General features: G+C 45.9%; 1 protein-coding gene across 2 annotated transcripts in view; it reads right to left on the bottom strand.

Annotated features, from left to right (window-relative positions):
- Positions 1 to 7,675: 7,675 nt before the first annotated feature.
- KIF9 (kinesin family member 9) overlaps positions 7,676 to 14,395 on the bottom strand; it is a 53,967-nt gene continuing 47,247 nt past the window's right edge. For both annotated transcript variants that reach the window (XM_023231578.1, XM_023231577.1), the window contains exon 21: positions 7,676 to 7,979. In XM_023231578.1, coding sequence (XP_023087346.1) covers positions 7,929 to 7,979 — 51 coding nt within the window. In that variant the 3' untranslated portion in view covers positions 7,676 to 7,928. The remainder of the gene's footprint in view (positions 7,980 to 14,395) is intronic.

The following is a 14,395-nucleotide window of genomic DNA, read 5'->3' as shown; positions in this document are numbered from 1 at the left end:
CAGAAATCAGTTTCTTACAAGCCATTTAGTCATTGAATCATGCAATCACGGCTGGTCCTTGTAGTGTGCCTCTTCCCCACGTGCAGGATTCCTCCTTTTTCCTTCCGGTCTTTGCTAATACATTTCCACAAATTGGATGCCTCTCCCTTTATTGTTGGAAAATCGAACTGATAAAAATGTCTTTCATCTGCTCATAGATTGGTTTTCTTAACAAAAAAGGTCTTCCCAAATTTTTATTTTTGTTAATAAAAGTAATTTATATTTAATAGAGAAAAAAGAAAAACACTTAAAAGAAGGAAAAAGAACACCTCCGGTTTTACCTAGAAGCAACCGCTTTTGACATTTTGGTCTGTTTAATTCATACATATGTGTGTAAATACATATGTATAGAATATAACTTTCAACTATGTTAAATAACATTTCCACAACTGCTTTTTTTTGAGATGGACTTTCACTCTTGTTGCCCAGGCTGAAGTGCAATGGCGCGATCTCGGCTCACTGCAACCTCTGCCTCCCAGGTTCAAGCGATTCTCCTGCCTCAGCCTCCTGAGTAGCAGAGATGACAGGCTAATTTTTTGTATTTTTAGTAGAGACAGGCTTTCTCCATGCTAATCAGGCTGATCTCGAACTCCCGACCTCAGGTGATCTACCCGCCTCAGCCTCCCAAAGTGCTGGGATTACAGGCATGAGCCACTGTGCCCAGACACACAATTGCTTCTATAGAATCACAGAATTTGGATTCAGAAGGAACCTAGAGGCATCCAAATCCTTTCTTTCTGGTTTGAGGATTTCTCTCACACGTATCTTGTTGGGGGCTGCCCAGACACTGCTTGCATCTTCCAGGGACTGGGAGCCCAGTTGGCACCAAGCTCTCATCCTGTTTTTCCTCCTGAAATTACAGAACAATCTGCCCTGTTTGGACTTCTCAGATTGAATGTCCATAGTTTCTGTGATTATTCCTTGCTTGACAGAGTTTTCAGAGCCTCTCATGATGCTGATCACCTTCCTCTGGGGAGTTTGTTAACTTAAACACTACCTTCAGACCCTGATATGAAGTTATAAGTGTGGGCAGGCAGATGTGGGAATATTACTTGCCTTACCAGGACCCCTGCCTTCCATTAACACTGCTCATGATGGCACTGGGTATATTTTTAGTGGCTACCTCTCCTCTGTTAAGTCAACTTTCCTTTTTTTTTTTTTTGAGATGGAGTCTCACTCTCTCGCCCAGGCTGGAGTGCAGTGGCACAATTTCGGCTTATTGCAACCTCCACCTCCCAGGTTCAAGCAGTTCTCCTGCCTCAGCCTCTTGAGTAGCTGGGACTACAGGCGTGTGCCACCAGGCCTGGCTAATTTTTTTGTATTTTTGATTAGCCAGGCAGGGTGGCATGCGCCTATAACACCCAGCTAATTTTTTAAAAAGTTTTTTAGTAGAGATGGGGTTTTACCATGTTGGCCAGGCTGATCTCGAACTCCTGGCGTCAAGTGATCCACCTGCCTCGGCCTCCCAAAGTGCTGGGATTACAGGTGTGAGCCACTGCGCCCAGCCAGAGATTGGTCTTAAAATGCCATGACAGACAGCATTAATTGGAGAGAAATAATATTGGCCCAAATGCTGCCTCTTCAAATCCAAAATCCATTTTAGGGAGTGGAGAGGGAGCCTAACATTGGTTGTATGTGTGCATGCATGTATATGTATGTGCGTGTGTGTGTGTGTACAAGCTAATCACCTATCAAACATAATGCTGGGTACATTCGCATCTTTATTATTACAGTTATTGTTACTGTCATGGCTATTTCAATTGGTTGAGGACCTGCTGTGCACTTCACATACATTAATTCCTTCATTCCACAAAGCCCTATGGTAATCATGGTTCTATACACAAGGAAAGAAAGGCAGAGAAATTAGACAACTTACTCAACGTCAAATGTCAGTGAGATACAGAATCCCAATCTAAACTCAGGTGTCTCTGGCCCAACGCCTGTGATCTGTCCCTATTTTGTATTGCTTCATAAAAGTGCAATCCACTGACCAACAATCAAGCCCAGACTCCCTGGGCCCAGCTAGTGTGGACCAGGTGGATTGGAACTTCCTCACAGTGCCAGAGGAAATAGCAATAGAGGTATCTGAGCCCTTTGGATTAAAGATAATGGAACACAGGGGGTTCTCTCCAGAGCTTTTTGTCCTACCTTGAATCTCAGACCTTTAGAAAGAAACTTTGGGTGCTATCCTGATTCAACCGTATCCTTTTCATTATACTTCTGTAATATACATTATTAAAAACATAGGCCAGGTGCAGTGGCTCATGCCTATAATCCCAGCACTTTGGGAGGCCAAGGCGGGAGTATCACTTGAGCCCAGGAGTTCAAGACCAGCCTGGGCAATATAGTGAGAACCTGTTTCTATAGAAAGTTAAAAAAAAAAAAAAAAATTAGCCAGGATTTTTAGTGGGATGATCACTTGAGCCCAGGGAGGTCAAGGCTGCAGTGAGCTGGGATCATGCCACTGCACTCCAGCCTAGGTGAGCATGAAATTTATTTATGTCTCAAGAAATAAATAAATACATAAAAATTAAAGCTGTTAAAATAATGTTATATATATCATATATATTCTTTTTATGCTTTTTTGTTTTCTTACTTTTCTCCTCAAATTCCTCTTACATATATATATATATATATATATACAGGGTCTCACTCTCTTGTCAGGTTGGAGTGCAACTATGCCCAGCTAATTTTTTTTTTTTTTTTTTTGAGACGGAGTCTTGCTCTGTCGCCCAGGCTGGAGTGCAGTGGCCGGATCTCAGCTCACTGCAAGCTCCGCCTCCTGGGTTTACGCCATTCTGCTGCCTCAGCCTCCGGAGTAGCTGGGACTACAGGCGCCCGCCACCTCGCCCGGCTAGTTTTTTGTATTTTTTTTAGTAGAGACGAGGTTTCACCATGTTAGCCAGGATGGTCTCAATCTCCTGACCTCGTGATCCGCCCATCTCGGCCTCCCAAAGTGCTGGGATTACAGGCTTGAGCCACCGCGCCTGGCCTAATTTTTTATTTTATTTTTATAGACATGGGATTTTTGCCATGTTGCCCAGGCTGGTCTCGAACTTCTGACCTCAAGCAATCCTCCTACCTCAGTCACTCAAAGTGCCAGGATTACAGTCATGAGTCACTGTGCCCAGCCTAAGTATTTTAAGATGTTATCACTTCATTGACAAGCCCACAAACAATATATCAACATTTTTTTCTTTGGCTCCATTCGTGTATGTGTGGATTTGTGTGTTTATGCCGGGAAGTCCTGGGAAAGTTCCATTTAGTGGAAAACATGTCCCAGAGGAGTTGTTCTACCCAAAGGGGAGAAAGTTGAGATACTAATCCACTGATTTATTGGTTGAAGGTTGCTCCTAAAGGTGTCCTTAACTCTCTGGCATTTGGAACTACCCTGAAGCAGATGAACGCCTATGTACACAAAGCCTTTATATGGAAAGTTGCAGATGTTTTCACTAGGAAACCGTTAGTGGGAATGGCAAGTGCAAGGGACTGTGTCAAGGCATGACAGCATCTGCTACAGAATGTGACATTTAAAGCCGGGCGTGGTGGCTCATGCCTATAATCCCAGCACTTTGGGAGGCTGAGGCGGGCAGACCACTTGAGGTCAGGAGTTTGAGACCAGCCTGGCCAACATGGTGAAAAACCCCGTCTCTACTTAAAAACAAAAAAAAATTAGCTGGGTGTGGTGGTGCGCGCCTGTAATCCTAGCTACTCGGAGGCTGACGTGTGAGAATCGCTTGAACCCGGGAGGCAGAGGTTGCAGTGAACCGAGATTGCACCACTGCACTCCAGCCTGGCAAGAGAGTGAAACTCTGTCTCAAAAAAGGGCTGGGCGCGGTGACTCACGCCTGTAATCCCAGCACTTTGGGAGGGTGAGGCAGGCGGATCACCAGGTCAGGCGTTTAAGACCAGCCTGGCCAAGAGACTGGCCTGGCCGATATGGTGAAACCCCATCTCTACCAAAAATATAAAAATTTGCCGGGTGTGGTGGCATGTGCCTGTAATTCCAGCTACTTGGAAGGCTGAGGCAGGAGAATTGCTTGAACCGGGGAGACAGAGGTTGCAGTGAGCCAGGATTGCACCATTGCACTGCAGCCTGGGAGACAGAGCGAGATTCAGACTCAAAAAAAAAAAAAGAATGTGACATTTAAGCAAGGACTTAGGAAAGTGAATCATGTGGACATGTAGGGAAAGAATGTTTTAGGCAGAGGAAACAGCCATTGCAAAGGCCCCGAAGCAGGAGCTGTCTGTCTGGCATGTTGGGAGGAAAAGCAAGGAAGCCCATGTGGCTGGAGTAGAGTGAGCAAGGGGAGAGTAGATGAGACAAGAGTAGAGAAATCATAGAAGTCACAATTATATAGGATCTTGTGGGATGTTTTAAGGAATTGGGTTTCACTCTGAGCAAAATAGGAAACCATTAAAAATTTGAGAAGTGTAATGTGATCTAACATATTTCAGAAGGTCAACCAGAGCCAGACATGGTGGCTCACACTTGTAATCCTACCTACTCTAGAGGCTGACATGGGAGGATTGCTTGAACCCAGGAGTTCGAGGATGCAGTGAGCTAGGATCATGCCACTGCTCTCCAGCCTGAGCAAAGAGTAACTAACACCTTGCCTCTGAAAAAAAAAAAAAAAAAAAAAAAAAAAAAAAGGTTCAGCCAGGCTGCTGTTCTGGAAATAGCAAAAGGGGAAGTCAGGAGACAGGAAGCTGTTGCAATATCCAGGCAAGAAGTGGTAAGAAGTGGTCAGATTTTGAGTATAGTAGGAAGGTAAAGCCTACTGAATTTCTGGACAGATTCAGTGTGAGGAGTGAGAGAAAAGAGGAATGAAGTACAAAACTAAGGATTTTAGCCTGAGCAATTAGGCTAAGGAAGGTTATGGGTAAAGTATGTTTAGGGAGACAGTTAGACATTCGGCTTTCTAGCTCACCTCTTCACCGGTGATGAAGCCTTCAGGGTGCCATCTTTATTCAGGCAGTCCCATTTCCAACTTCCTATATGGCATGAACCAAAGTCTTAATTCTCATACTTATGTGGACATTTAACTCTCAAAAGTAACAATCCACTCACATACCTTCTCCTGGTCCCTAGAAGCCATAGCCAGTTCACATACTGACCACTCAGGTTTTCAGTTCTTCCTTTATCTCTGGCTCCTGACAGTTCCCTTTCTTTCTTGCGAATTTTACTTTGTACAGTCGTCCCTTGGTATACATGTGGGATTGGCTCCAGGGCCCCTTGCATATGCCAAAATCCACACATAAGTCCTGCACTCAGCCCTGCGGAACCTGCACATACAAAAAGTTGACTCTCCACATATGCGGATTTTGCATCCCTTGAATACTGTATTTTCAATCCACCTTTGGCTGAAAAAATCCCATGTATAAGTGGACTTGTGCATTTCAAACCCATGGTGTTCAAGCGTCAACTGGATTTCTTTTCTCTTTTTCTTTTTTTGAGACAAAATCTCATGCTGTTCCCCAGGATGGAGTGCAGCGGCATGATCTCAGCTCATTGCAGCCTCCGCCTCCCAGGTTCAAACAATTCTTGTGTCTCAGCCTCCCAAGTAGCTGGGATTACAGGCGTGCACCACCACACCCAGCTAATTTTTGTATTTTTAGTAGAGACATGTTTTTGCCATGTTTGCCAGGCTGGTCTCAAACTCCTGGCCTCAAGTGATCCACCTACCTCAGCCTTCCAAAGTGCTGGGATTACAGGCGTGGACCACCGCACATGGCCTCAAGGGTCAACTATATTTAAAAGAATGTTATACTTTAGTCAGCACCTCTATTTGTAGCAGGAATGTTTTCAGGTTATCTCACCTGTCATGTTGTTGCAACTGGAAGTCCCTCCAGGGGTGACTTGGATGGTCAAATTAACTTGGCAGGAATTATTTTCTGGAACAACAGACCCATCTGAATGAACACAACACCCCCTACCTTCCTGCCATGTTGGAAGCATCGACTCCTGGAAGCATTAGTCAGGGGAAGAGAAAGGAGCTGGAGGAGGGAGAGGGCAGAGCCCTCAAACCAATCCTATCACTTTCTTCAACAAAATCCATGTCCATCTGCTGATGGGCTGAAGAGCAGAATCACAGGGTTTTTGATTGGATAGATGCTATCCAGTTCAACCTTCAACCGGGTGCAACTTCCTTGTCAGGACTCATTTTAAGCCTCTTCTTACTTTGAGATAGCAATCTTGGCCAGGCAAGGTGGCTCACACCTGTAATCCCTCAGCACTCTGGGACGCTGAGGTAGGAGGATCGCTTGAGCCTGGAAGTTTCGAGACCATTCTGGACAACATAGTGAGACTCCATCTCCACAAAAAATTTAAAAACTATCCAGGCATGGTGGTGCGCACCTGTAGTCCCAGCTACTTAGGAGGCTGGGGTGGGAGGATTGAGCCCAGGAGGTTCAGGCTGCAATGAGGTGTAATGGCACCACTGCACTCCAGCCTGGATGACAGAGTGACATCCTGTCTCAAAAACAACAATAACAACAACAACAAAACAAACTTTTGGGGAAAATGTTTGCTACTCATTCAGCCCACATCCTCTTGCTTTCCCTTCTACCTGGCAGCCCCTCATGGCCTCTGTCACATTTCTCTTCCTCTTCAGGTAAGCAGACCTAGTTCCTTCCATCTTTCCTCATACAAAGTGGTCCCAGAGTTGGATATTACCCACCAGAAGTGATGTATTTTTCTCTCACAGTTTCCCATGACAGGGCTGCCAGGTGAGCAGAACCTCCTCTCCCACTGTTGGAAGAATAAAAGCAATCTCAAGGGCTTGATGAGGGTGTCAGATGGGGAAGCACCCACAGAGTGCCAGGCCAAGGCCTTGACCCACAAGAACAGAAGAGGGGGTGAGATAGAATTCCAAGGAAGCGCTGAAACTTTTCACTCAGTGGAGGCTCAGTTTACCAACCCAGGGGCGTATTAGTCAGCCTGGAAGGCTCCAGAGGGCCTGAGTTTGTTCTCTGAGCAAAGTAGTGAACTCTTTCCCTTTGGTGCCACCACCAAGGGCCCAAGCTGCAGCCTGATAACTTGACAGAGAGTGATATCTTCTCTCTTCCCTGCTCAGCTCTGACAGCGATCCCAGTTCCTATTCGGGGTAAATCATCCACTTTCACTTCTGCTCAGCGCAGCCTACACAGAGAGAGAATGGGGGGAGGGGAGGCACCTGGCTGTGCATGCTGTGTAGGGAAGGCTGTGGTGTTCTGGAAACACACAGAGGACATGTCTCCCAGAAGCTGCTCACTGATTCCCTGGTACATGGAGCCAGCTCTGCCTCATCCCTTTCTGGGCTTTGTGGCTAGACCTTATCCTCCCCTGGTTGCCAAATGAAGGAAGGCCTCCTCCTGTCTTCTTCACTGGCTCGGAAAACACAGAAAAGATGTCTTGAGAGAACTTAGGGTCTAAGGGAGCTGTGAGAAGCAGAGCTCCTCAGACTGAGCTTCCCACCCCCACCCTAGGATGTCTATCCAGGAAAGGGGCTGACCAGTGGGACAAAGGCCTGCCAGGAGGAGCCTGGCTGAGCTACTTTTCTGCTTTCCTACTTGAGACTCAGTTCTGACCTCACACATACATAGAGAAGATGTCCTTTCAGGCAGGAAATAAGACAAAGTTCTCAGATGAGCACTAAAAGTCTAAACTAGAAAGTTATTTTATCCTGTCCCTGCATGTAAGACAGTGAATTAAAACCCAAAGTGCTCTGTGAAGAGGAGCAAAGTTGTCCTTGGAGGATACTCCTCCCAGCATGCAGGCCATATGTGTTCTCTGTCCTGGGTCCCAGCCTTGGAGTAGAGGGGCTGCAGCTCTAGGCAGGTGGTTGAGCAGCTCCACTACAGTAGGTTAGAGTTGCTGGTCTTGTCCTTTAAGGTACAGCGATGAGGTTCTATTTTCTATGTGCCTGCTGGAGACCCATCATGGTTTTCAAGTAATTATGCTGGACACAGAGGGAGGAGAAAACAGGAACTTATTATGAGGGATAGATTTAGCAGGGACTCAGACCAGGCCACTCACATTCACCCTATCATTCCTCCTGCAAACATCACAGGTTGTGGACAAGGATTCCTTCTGAGTAGCCCCAATTCTGTGAGAAATATAACATTCCATTCAAACTCTTTCATTCTTTTATCCTAAAGAAAGTGTGTAAAACTATTTTAAAACAATCTGGCAGGCATATTTGAAAGGGGGCATGTAGGTTTCAAGGGCATACTTGAGAGTTTCTGACAGGGAACAGGTTCAGAAAGAAAAGAAGAGGGTTCTATCTCCAGAGGAGTTAGGGGCCAGGTATTCAGAAGGGCCCTCTCTTTGCCACTGCAATCAATCAGATGTTCACAAATTATACCTCTTTAATGTATTGCTAGGCTCTTAGAAAGCAGGTGAAAACTGTGGGCTGAAACAGAGACAGTGGGCTATAAGCCAGCAAATGCTAAAACTAGCTTGGAACATGGAATCTTAGGTTCCCCACAAAGTAGGAGTCTGAACTGAAGCTCCCATATTAAACTGGAATTCTTGAAGAGGGTTAAAATGGTCCTGGGTTGGTAATGCCTTACAGCTAACTGCAGAAAGCAAGTGCAAACCTTTTCAGTGGGAAAATAATTTCAATTTATGTGTTCAGGTCTCCTTGAGCTTAAGTTCAGTCAACACAAGCTCACGATTTCAATACACACACATACACACACACACACACACACACACGCCACCGTCAAGCCACCATGAGACTCAGTAAAACAGGAAACAGATTTTGACCATGAAAAATCTGATCTATACATTTCCTATATAAAAATATTTATTTTTATTTTTTATTTTACTTTATTTTATTATTTTGAGACGGAGTCTCGCTCTGTCACCCAGGCTGGAGTGCAGTGGCCGGATCTCAGCTCACTGCAAGCTCCGCTTCCCGGGTTCACGCCATTCTCCTGCCTCAGCCTCCCGAGTAGCTGGGACTACAGGCGCCCACCACCTCGCCCAGTTAGTTTTTTGTATTTTTTAGTAGAGACAGGGTTTCACCGTGTTAGCCAGGATGGTCTCGATCTCCTGACCTCGTGATCCGCCCGTCTTGGCCTCCCAGAGTGCTGGGATTACAGGCTTGAGCCACCGCGCCCGGCCAAAAATATGTATTTAAATAACTATAACATAGAATTGAAAGAACATGGAATGGTTCAAGTATAACATTTGCATAAAAAGTTTGTGCATGGACATATCTTAAACATTAAAAATGGCCAATACAGAGAATTCTAGAGATTGGGGAATGATGAGAGAATAGAATTTTGACTGTAGAAATACAGGATTCCTCTGCTTAATGATTTAGAATTTGTTTATTTTTTTGAGACAGAGTCTCGCTCTGTCACCCAGGCTGGAGTACAGTGGCGCAATCTCGGCTCACTACAACCTCCGCCTCCCAGGTTTAAGTGATTCTCCTGCCTCATCCTCCTGAGTAGCTGGGATTACACATGTGCACCACCATCCCCGGCTAGTTTTTGTGTTTTTAGTAAAGACGGGGTTTCATTATGTTGGCCAGGCTGGTCTTGAACTCCTGACCTTAAGTGATCCGCCCACCTCAGTCTCCCAAAGTGCTGGGATTACAGGCATGAGCCACCAGGCCTGGTGAGTTGCACATTTTAAATGGGCGAATTGTACGGTATGCAAATTCTATCTCAATAAAGCTTTTTTAAAAGCATAAAATAAGGATTTATTTAAAATAACTAGCTGGGCATAGGGGCTCATGCCCATGATCCCAGCACTTTGGGAAGCTGAGGTGAGAGGATTGCTTGAGCCCAGGATCTCAAGGCTGCAGTGAGCTATGATCCTGTCACTGCACTCCCTCCAGCTTGGGTGACAGAGCAAGACCTTGTCAAAAAAAAAAAAAGTAAGTCGTGGTGTAGTGGCTCATGCCTGTAATCCCAGCACTTTGGAAGGCCCAGGCAGCAGGATTCCCTGAGTCTAGGAACTGGAGACCAGCCTGAGCAACAAAGGGAGACCCTGTCTCTATTTAAAAAATTGTTTTTAAGGCCGGGCGCAGTGGCTCGAGCCTGTAATCCCAGCACTTTGGGAGGCCGAGATGGGCGGATCACAAGGTCAGGAGATCGAGACCATCCTGGCTAACACGGTGAAACCCCGTCTCTACTAAAAATGCAAAAAAATTAGCCGGGCGTGGCGGCAAGCGCTTGTAGTCCCAGCTACTTGGGAGGCTGAGGCAGGAGAATGGCGTGAACCCGGGAGGCGGAGCTTGCAGTGAGCCGGGATCGCGCCACTGCACTCCAGCCTGGGCGACTGAGCGAGACTCCGTCTCAAAAAAAAAAAAATTGTTTTTAATTAAAAAGAAAACACCAGGCGTGGTGGCTCACGCCTGTAACCCTAGCACTTTGGGAGGCCGAAGTGGGCAGATCACCTGAGGTTGGAAGTTTAAGACCAGCCTGACCAACAGGAGAAACCCCATCTCTACTAAAAATACAAAATTAGCCAGGAGTGGTGGCGCATGCCTGTAATCCTAGCTACTTGGGAGGCTGAGGCAGGAGAATTGCTTGAATTCATGAGGCAGAGGTTGCAGTGAGCCGAGACTGTGCCACTGCACTCCAGCCTGGGCAACAAGAGCGAAACTCCATCTCAAAAAAATAAATAAATAAATAAATAAATAAATAAATAAAATAAAATAAATAAGAAAAAGAAAAGAGGCCAGGCTGAGGCCGGAGAATGGCGTGAACCCGGGAGGCGGAGCTTGCAGTGAGCTGAGATCCCGCCACTGCACTCCAGCCTGGGGCGACATAGCGAGACTCCATCTCAAGAAGGAAAAAAAAGAAAATAAGAAAAAGAAAAGAAAAGAAAGAGAAAAATATAAGACCAAGCATATTTGAAGGAGAACCAAATACAATGTTTAGATGTAGGAGATGAAACACAACTGAAGAGTGTATTAATAAACTAAAAGAGAAATCTAAAGAAGCTACCAGGCCAGGCGCGGTGGCTCATGCCTGTAATCCCAGCACTTTGGGAGGCCAAAGCGCGCGGATCATGTGGTCAGGAGTTCGAGACCAGCCTGGCCAACATGGTGAAACCCCGTTTCTACTAAAAACACTAACATTAGCCAGGTGTGGTGTCGTGCGCCTGTAATCCCAGCTACTCAGGAGGCTGAGGCAGGAGAATCGCTTAAACCTGGAAGGCGGAAGTTGCAATGAGCCAAGATCACACCATTGCACTCCAGCCTGGGCGACAGAGGAAGACTCCATCTTGAGGGGGTGGAAAAAAGAAATTACCTAGGCTGGGCATGGTGGCTCATGCCTCTAATCCCAGCACTTTGGGAAGCCAAGGCGGGTGGATCATGAGGTCAGGAGTTTGAGACCAGCCTGGCCAACATGGTGAAACCCTGTCTGTATTAAAAATACAAAAATTAGCCAGGTATGGTGGTACATGCCTATAATCCCAGCTACTTGGGAGGCTGAGGCAGGAGAATCCCTTAGAACCCAGCGGGTGGAGGCTGCAGTGAGCTGAGATTGTGGCATTTCACTTCAGCCTGGGTGAAAGAGCAAAACTCCGTGTCACAAAAAAAGTTACCTAAATTACAGCATACAGAGATGAGGAGCTGGAAGAAACATAAGATATTTTAAGAGATACAGAGGACAGGATGAAATAAAATACATCTAATCAGAGTCCTAGGAATGAGAATAGAAAGAAAAGGGAGGCAGTATGCAAAAAGATAACAGTTTCAATATCCCTTTCATGATTGAGAAAAAAAATACACACTCAATGAATAGGAACAGAAAAGAATGTCTTCAACCTAATAAAAAGCAGGTTCTAAGGTAACGCCTGTAAGTGTGCTACCCCAAGTGTGGTCCTGGACTAGCAGCATGGACATCATTTGGGAGTTTATTCAAAATATAGAATATCAGGCTCCATCAGTATCTGCTCTTTTTTTTTTTTTTTTTTTAGACAGTCTCTCTTCATTGCCCAGGTTGGAGTGCAGTGGTGCAAGCTTGGCTCACTGCAACCTCCAACTCCCTGGTTTAAGAGATTCTCACGCCTCAGCCTCCCAAGTAGCTGGGATTACAGACATGCACCACCACAGCTGGCTAATTTTTGTATTTTTAGTAGAGATGGGGTTTCACCACATTGGCCAGGCTGGTCTTGAACTCCTGGCCTCAAGTGATCTGCCTGCCTCAGCCTCCCAAAGTTCCGGGATTATAGGCATGAGCTATTGCTACCGGCCATCTGCATTCTGAAAAGACCGCCAGTGATTTGTGTGCACAGCACAGGATGAGACATGCTGCTCTATGGGACCTTCAGAATCCATGTAAGAAACCCCTATGCTTAAGCCTCTCTGGATGGGCTTCAGCTCCTCACAACCATCAGGTCAGTGAAGATGTCAGCTTAATCCTAAATGTAAAGAGTGAAGTTAACTGGGGGAAATGATGACACAAAATCCAGAAACTAAGAAAAAGGAAACTGATAAACTTGTGCCATGGTCTAAATGTCAGTGTCTCCCCAAAATTCGTATGTTGAAAGCTAACCCCCACGGCAATGCTATAAAGAGGTGAGGTCTTTGAGAGGTGACAGGTCTTGAGGGTTCTACCCTCAGGGATGGGATTAGTGCCCTATAAAAGGGGCCTGAGGGAGCTCATTAGTTTATTGCACTTCTGCTGTGTGAGGACACAACTAGAAGGCACCACCTCTGAAGTGGAGGGCAAACCCTTACTAGCCCATATCTGCTGATGCCTTGATGTTACACTTGCCAGCTTCTAGAACTGTGAGCAATACATTTCTGCTGGGTTTTTTTTTGTTTTTGTTTTTTGGTGGAGTCTCACTCTGTCGCCCAGGCTGGAATGCAGTGGCATGATCTTGGTTCACTGCAACCTCCACCTCCTGGGTTCAAGCAATTCTCCTCCCTCAGCCTCCCAAATAGCTGGAACTACAGGCCTGCGCCACCAGGCCCAGCTAATTTTTGTATTTTTAGTAGAGACAAGGTTTCACCATGTTGGCCAGGCTGGTCTCAAACTCCTGACCTCAAGTGATCCACCCACCTCAGCCTCCCAAAGTGCTGGGATTACAGGCATGAGCCACTGCACCCAGCCCATTTCTGCTGTTTAGAAGTTCCCCGGTCTAAGGTATTTTGTTACAGCAGCCTAAATGGAGAAAGCTTGCTTTCTTAAAAATAACAAAATACCTACAAAAAACCATAAGGAAAGTCAAAAGACAAATGACAAACAGGAAAAAATATTTGTAAATCATATCACAAAGAGCTAATTTCTTGGTCAGGTGCAGTGGCTCATATCTGTAATCCCAGCACTTTGGGAGGCCAAGGTGGGTGGATGACCTGAGGTCAGGAGTTCAAGACCAGCCTGGCCAATACGGTGACCAACTCCGTCTCTACTTAAAATACAAAAAAATTAGCTGGGTGTGGTTGCGGGTGCCTGTAGTCCCAGTTATTCAGGAGGCTGAGGCAGGAGAATAGTTTGAGCCCAGAGGCAGAAGTTGCAGTGGGCCAAGATTGTGCCACTGCACTCCAGCCTGGGTGACAGAGTGAGACTCTGTCTCAAAAAAAAAAAAAAAAAAAAAATTCCTAAAAATTAGTAAGAAAAAACTGGCCAGGTACAATGGCTCATGTCTGTAATCCCAGCATTTTGGGAGGCCAGGGCAGGCAGATCACTTGAGCCCAGGTGTTTGAAACCAGCCTAGGCAATATGGCAAAACCCCATCTCTACCAAAAAAAAAAAAAAAAAAAATTTAGCTGGGCATGTGGTGCACACCTATAGTCCCAGCTATTCGGGAGGCTGAGATGGGAGGATTGCTTCAATCTGTGAGGTCGAGGCTGTAATGAGCCATGATCATGCCACTGCACTCTAACCTGGGCAACAGAGTACAACACTGTCTCAAAAGAAAAAAAAAGGAAAAAAAAAAAAAGGACACAGAAGCACCTATAGGTTGACACGGCATGATCTTCAGGATGTGTTGCTAAGTAGAAAAAGCATGATGCAGAAAACTGAGGGGAAGCCAGGCACAGTGGCTCACATCTGTAATCCCAGCACTTTGGGAGGCCGAAGTGGGTGGATCACCTGGGGTCAGGAGTTCGTGACCAGCCTGACCAACATGGTGAACCCCCATCTCTACTAAAAATACAAAAAAGTAGCCGGGCATGGTGGCACACCTGTAATCCCAGCTACTCAGGAGGCTGAGGCAGGAGAATCACTTGAACCCGGGAGGCAGAGGTTGCAGTGAGCTAAGATTGCACCACTGCACTCCAGCCTGGGTAATAAGAGTGAAATTCTGTACCCCTCAACAAAAAAAAAAAAAAGAAAAGAAAGAGAGAGAGGGAGAGAATGGAAGGAAGGAAGGAAGGAAGGAAGGAAGGAAGGAAGGAAGGAAGGA

Source organism: Piliocolobus tephrosceles, chromosome 2, assembly GCF_002776525.5.
Source record: "Piliocolobus tephrosceles isolate RC106 chromosome 2, ASM277652v3, whole genome shotgun sequence".
NCBI classification, from domain to species: Eukaryota; Metazoa; Chordata; class Mammalia; order Primates; family Cercopithecidae; genus Piliocolobus; species Piliocolobus tephrosceles.
Note: the sequence above shows the minus strand (reverse complement) of the source record. Positions and strands in the feature narration are given on the sequence as shown.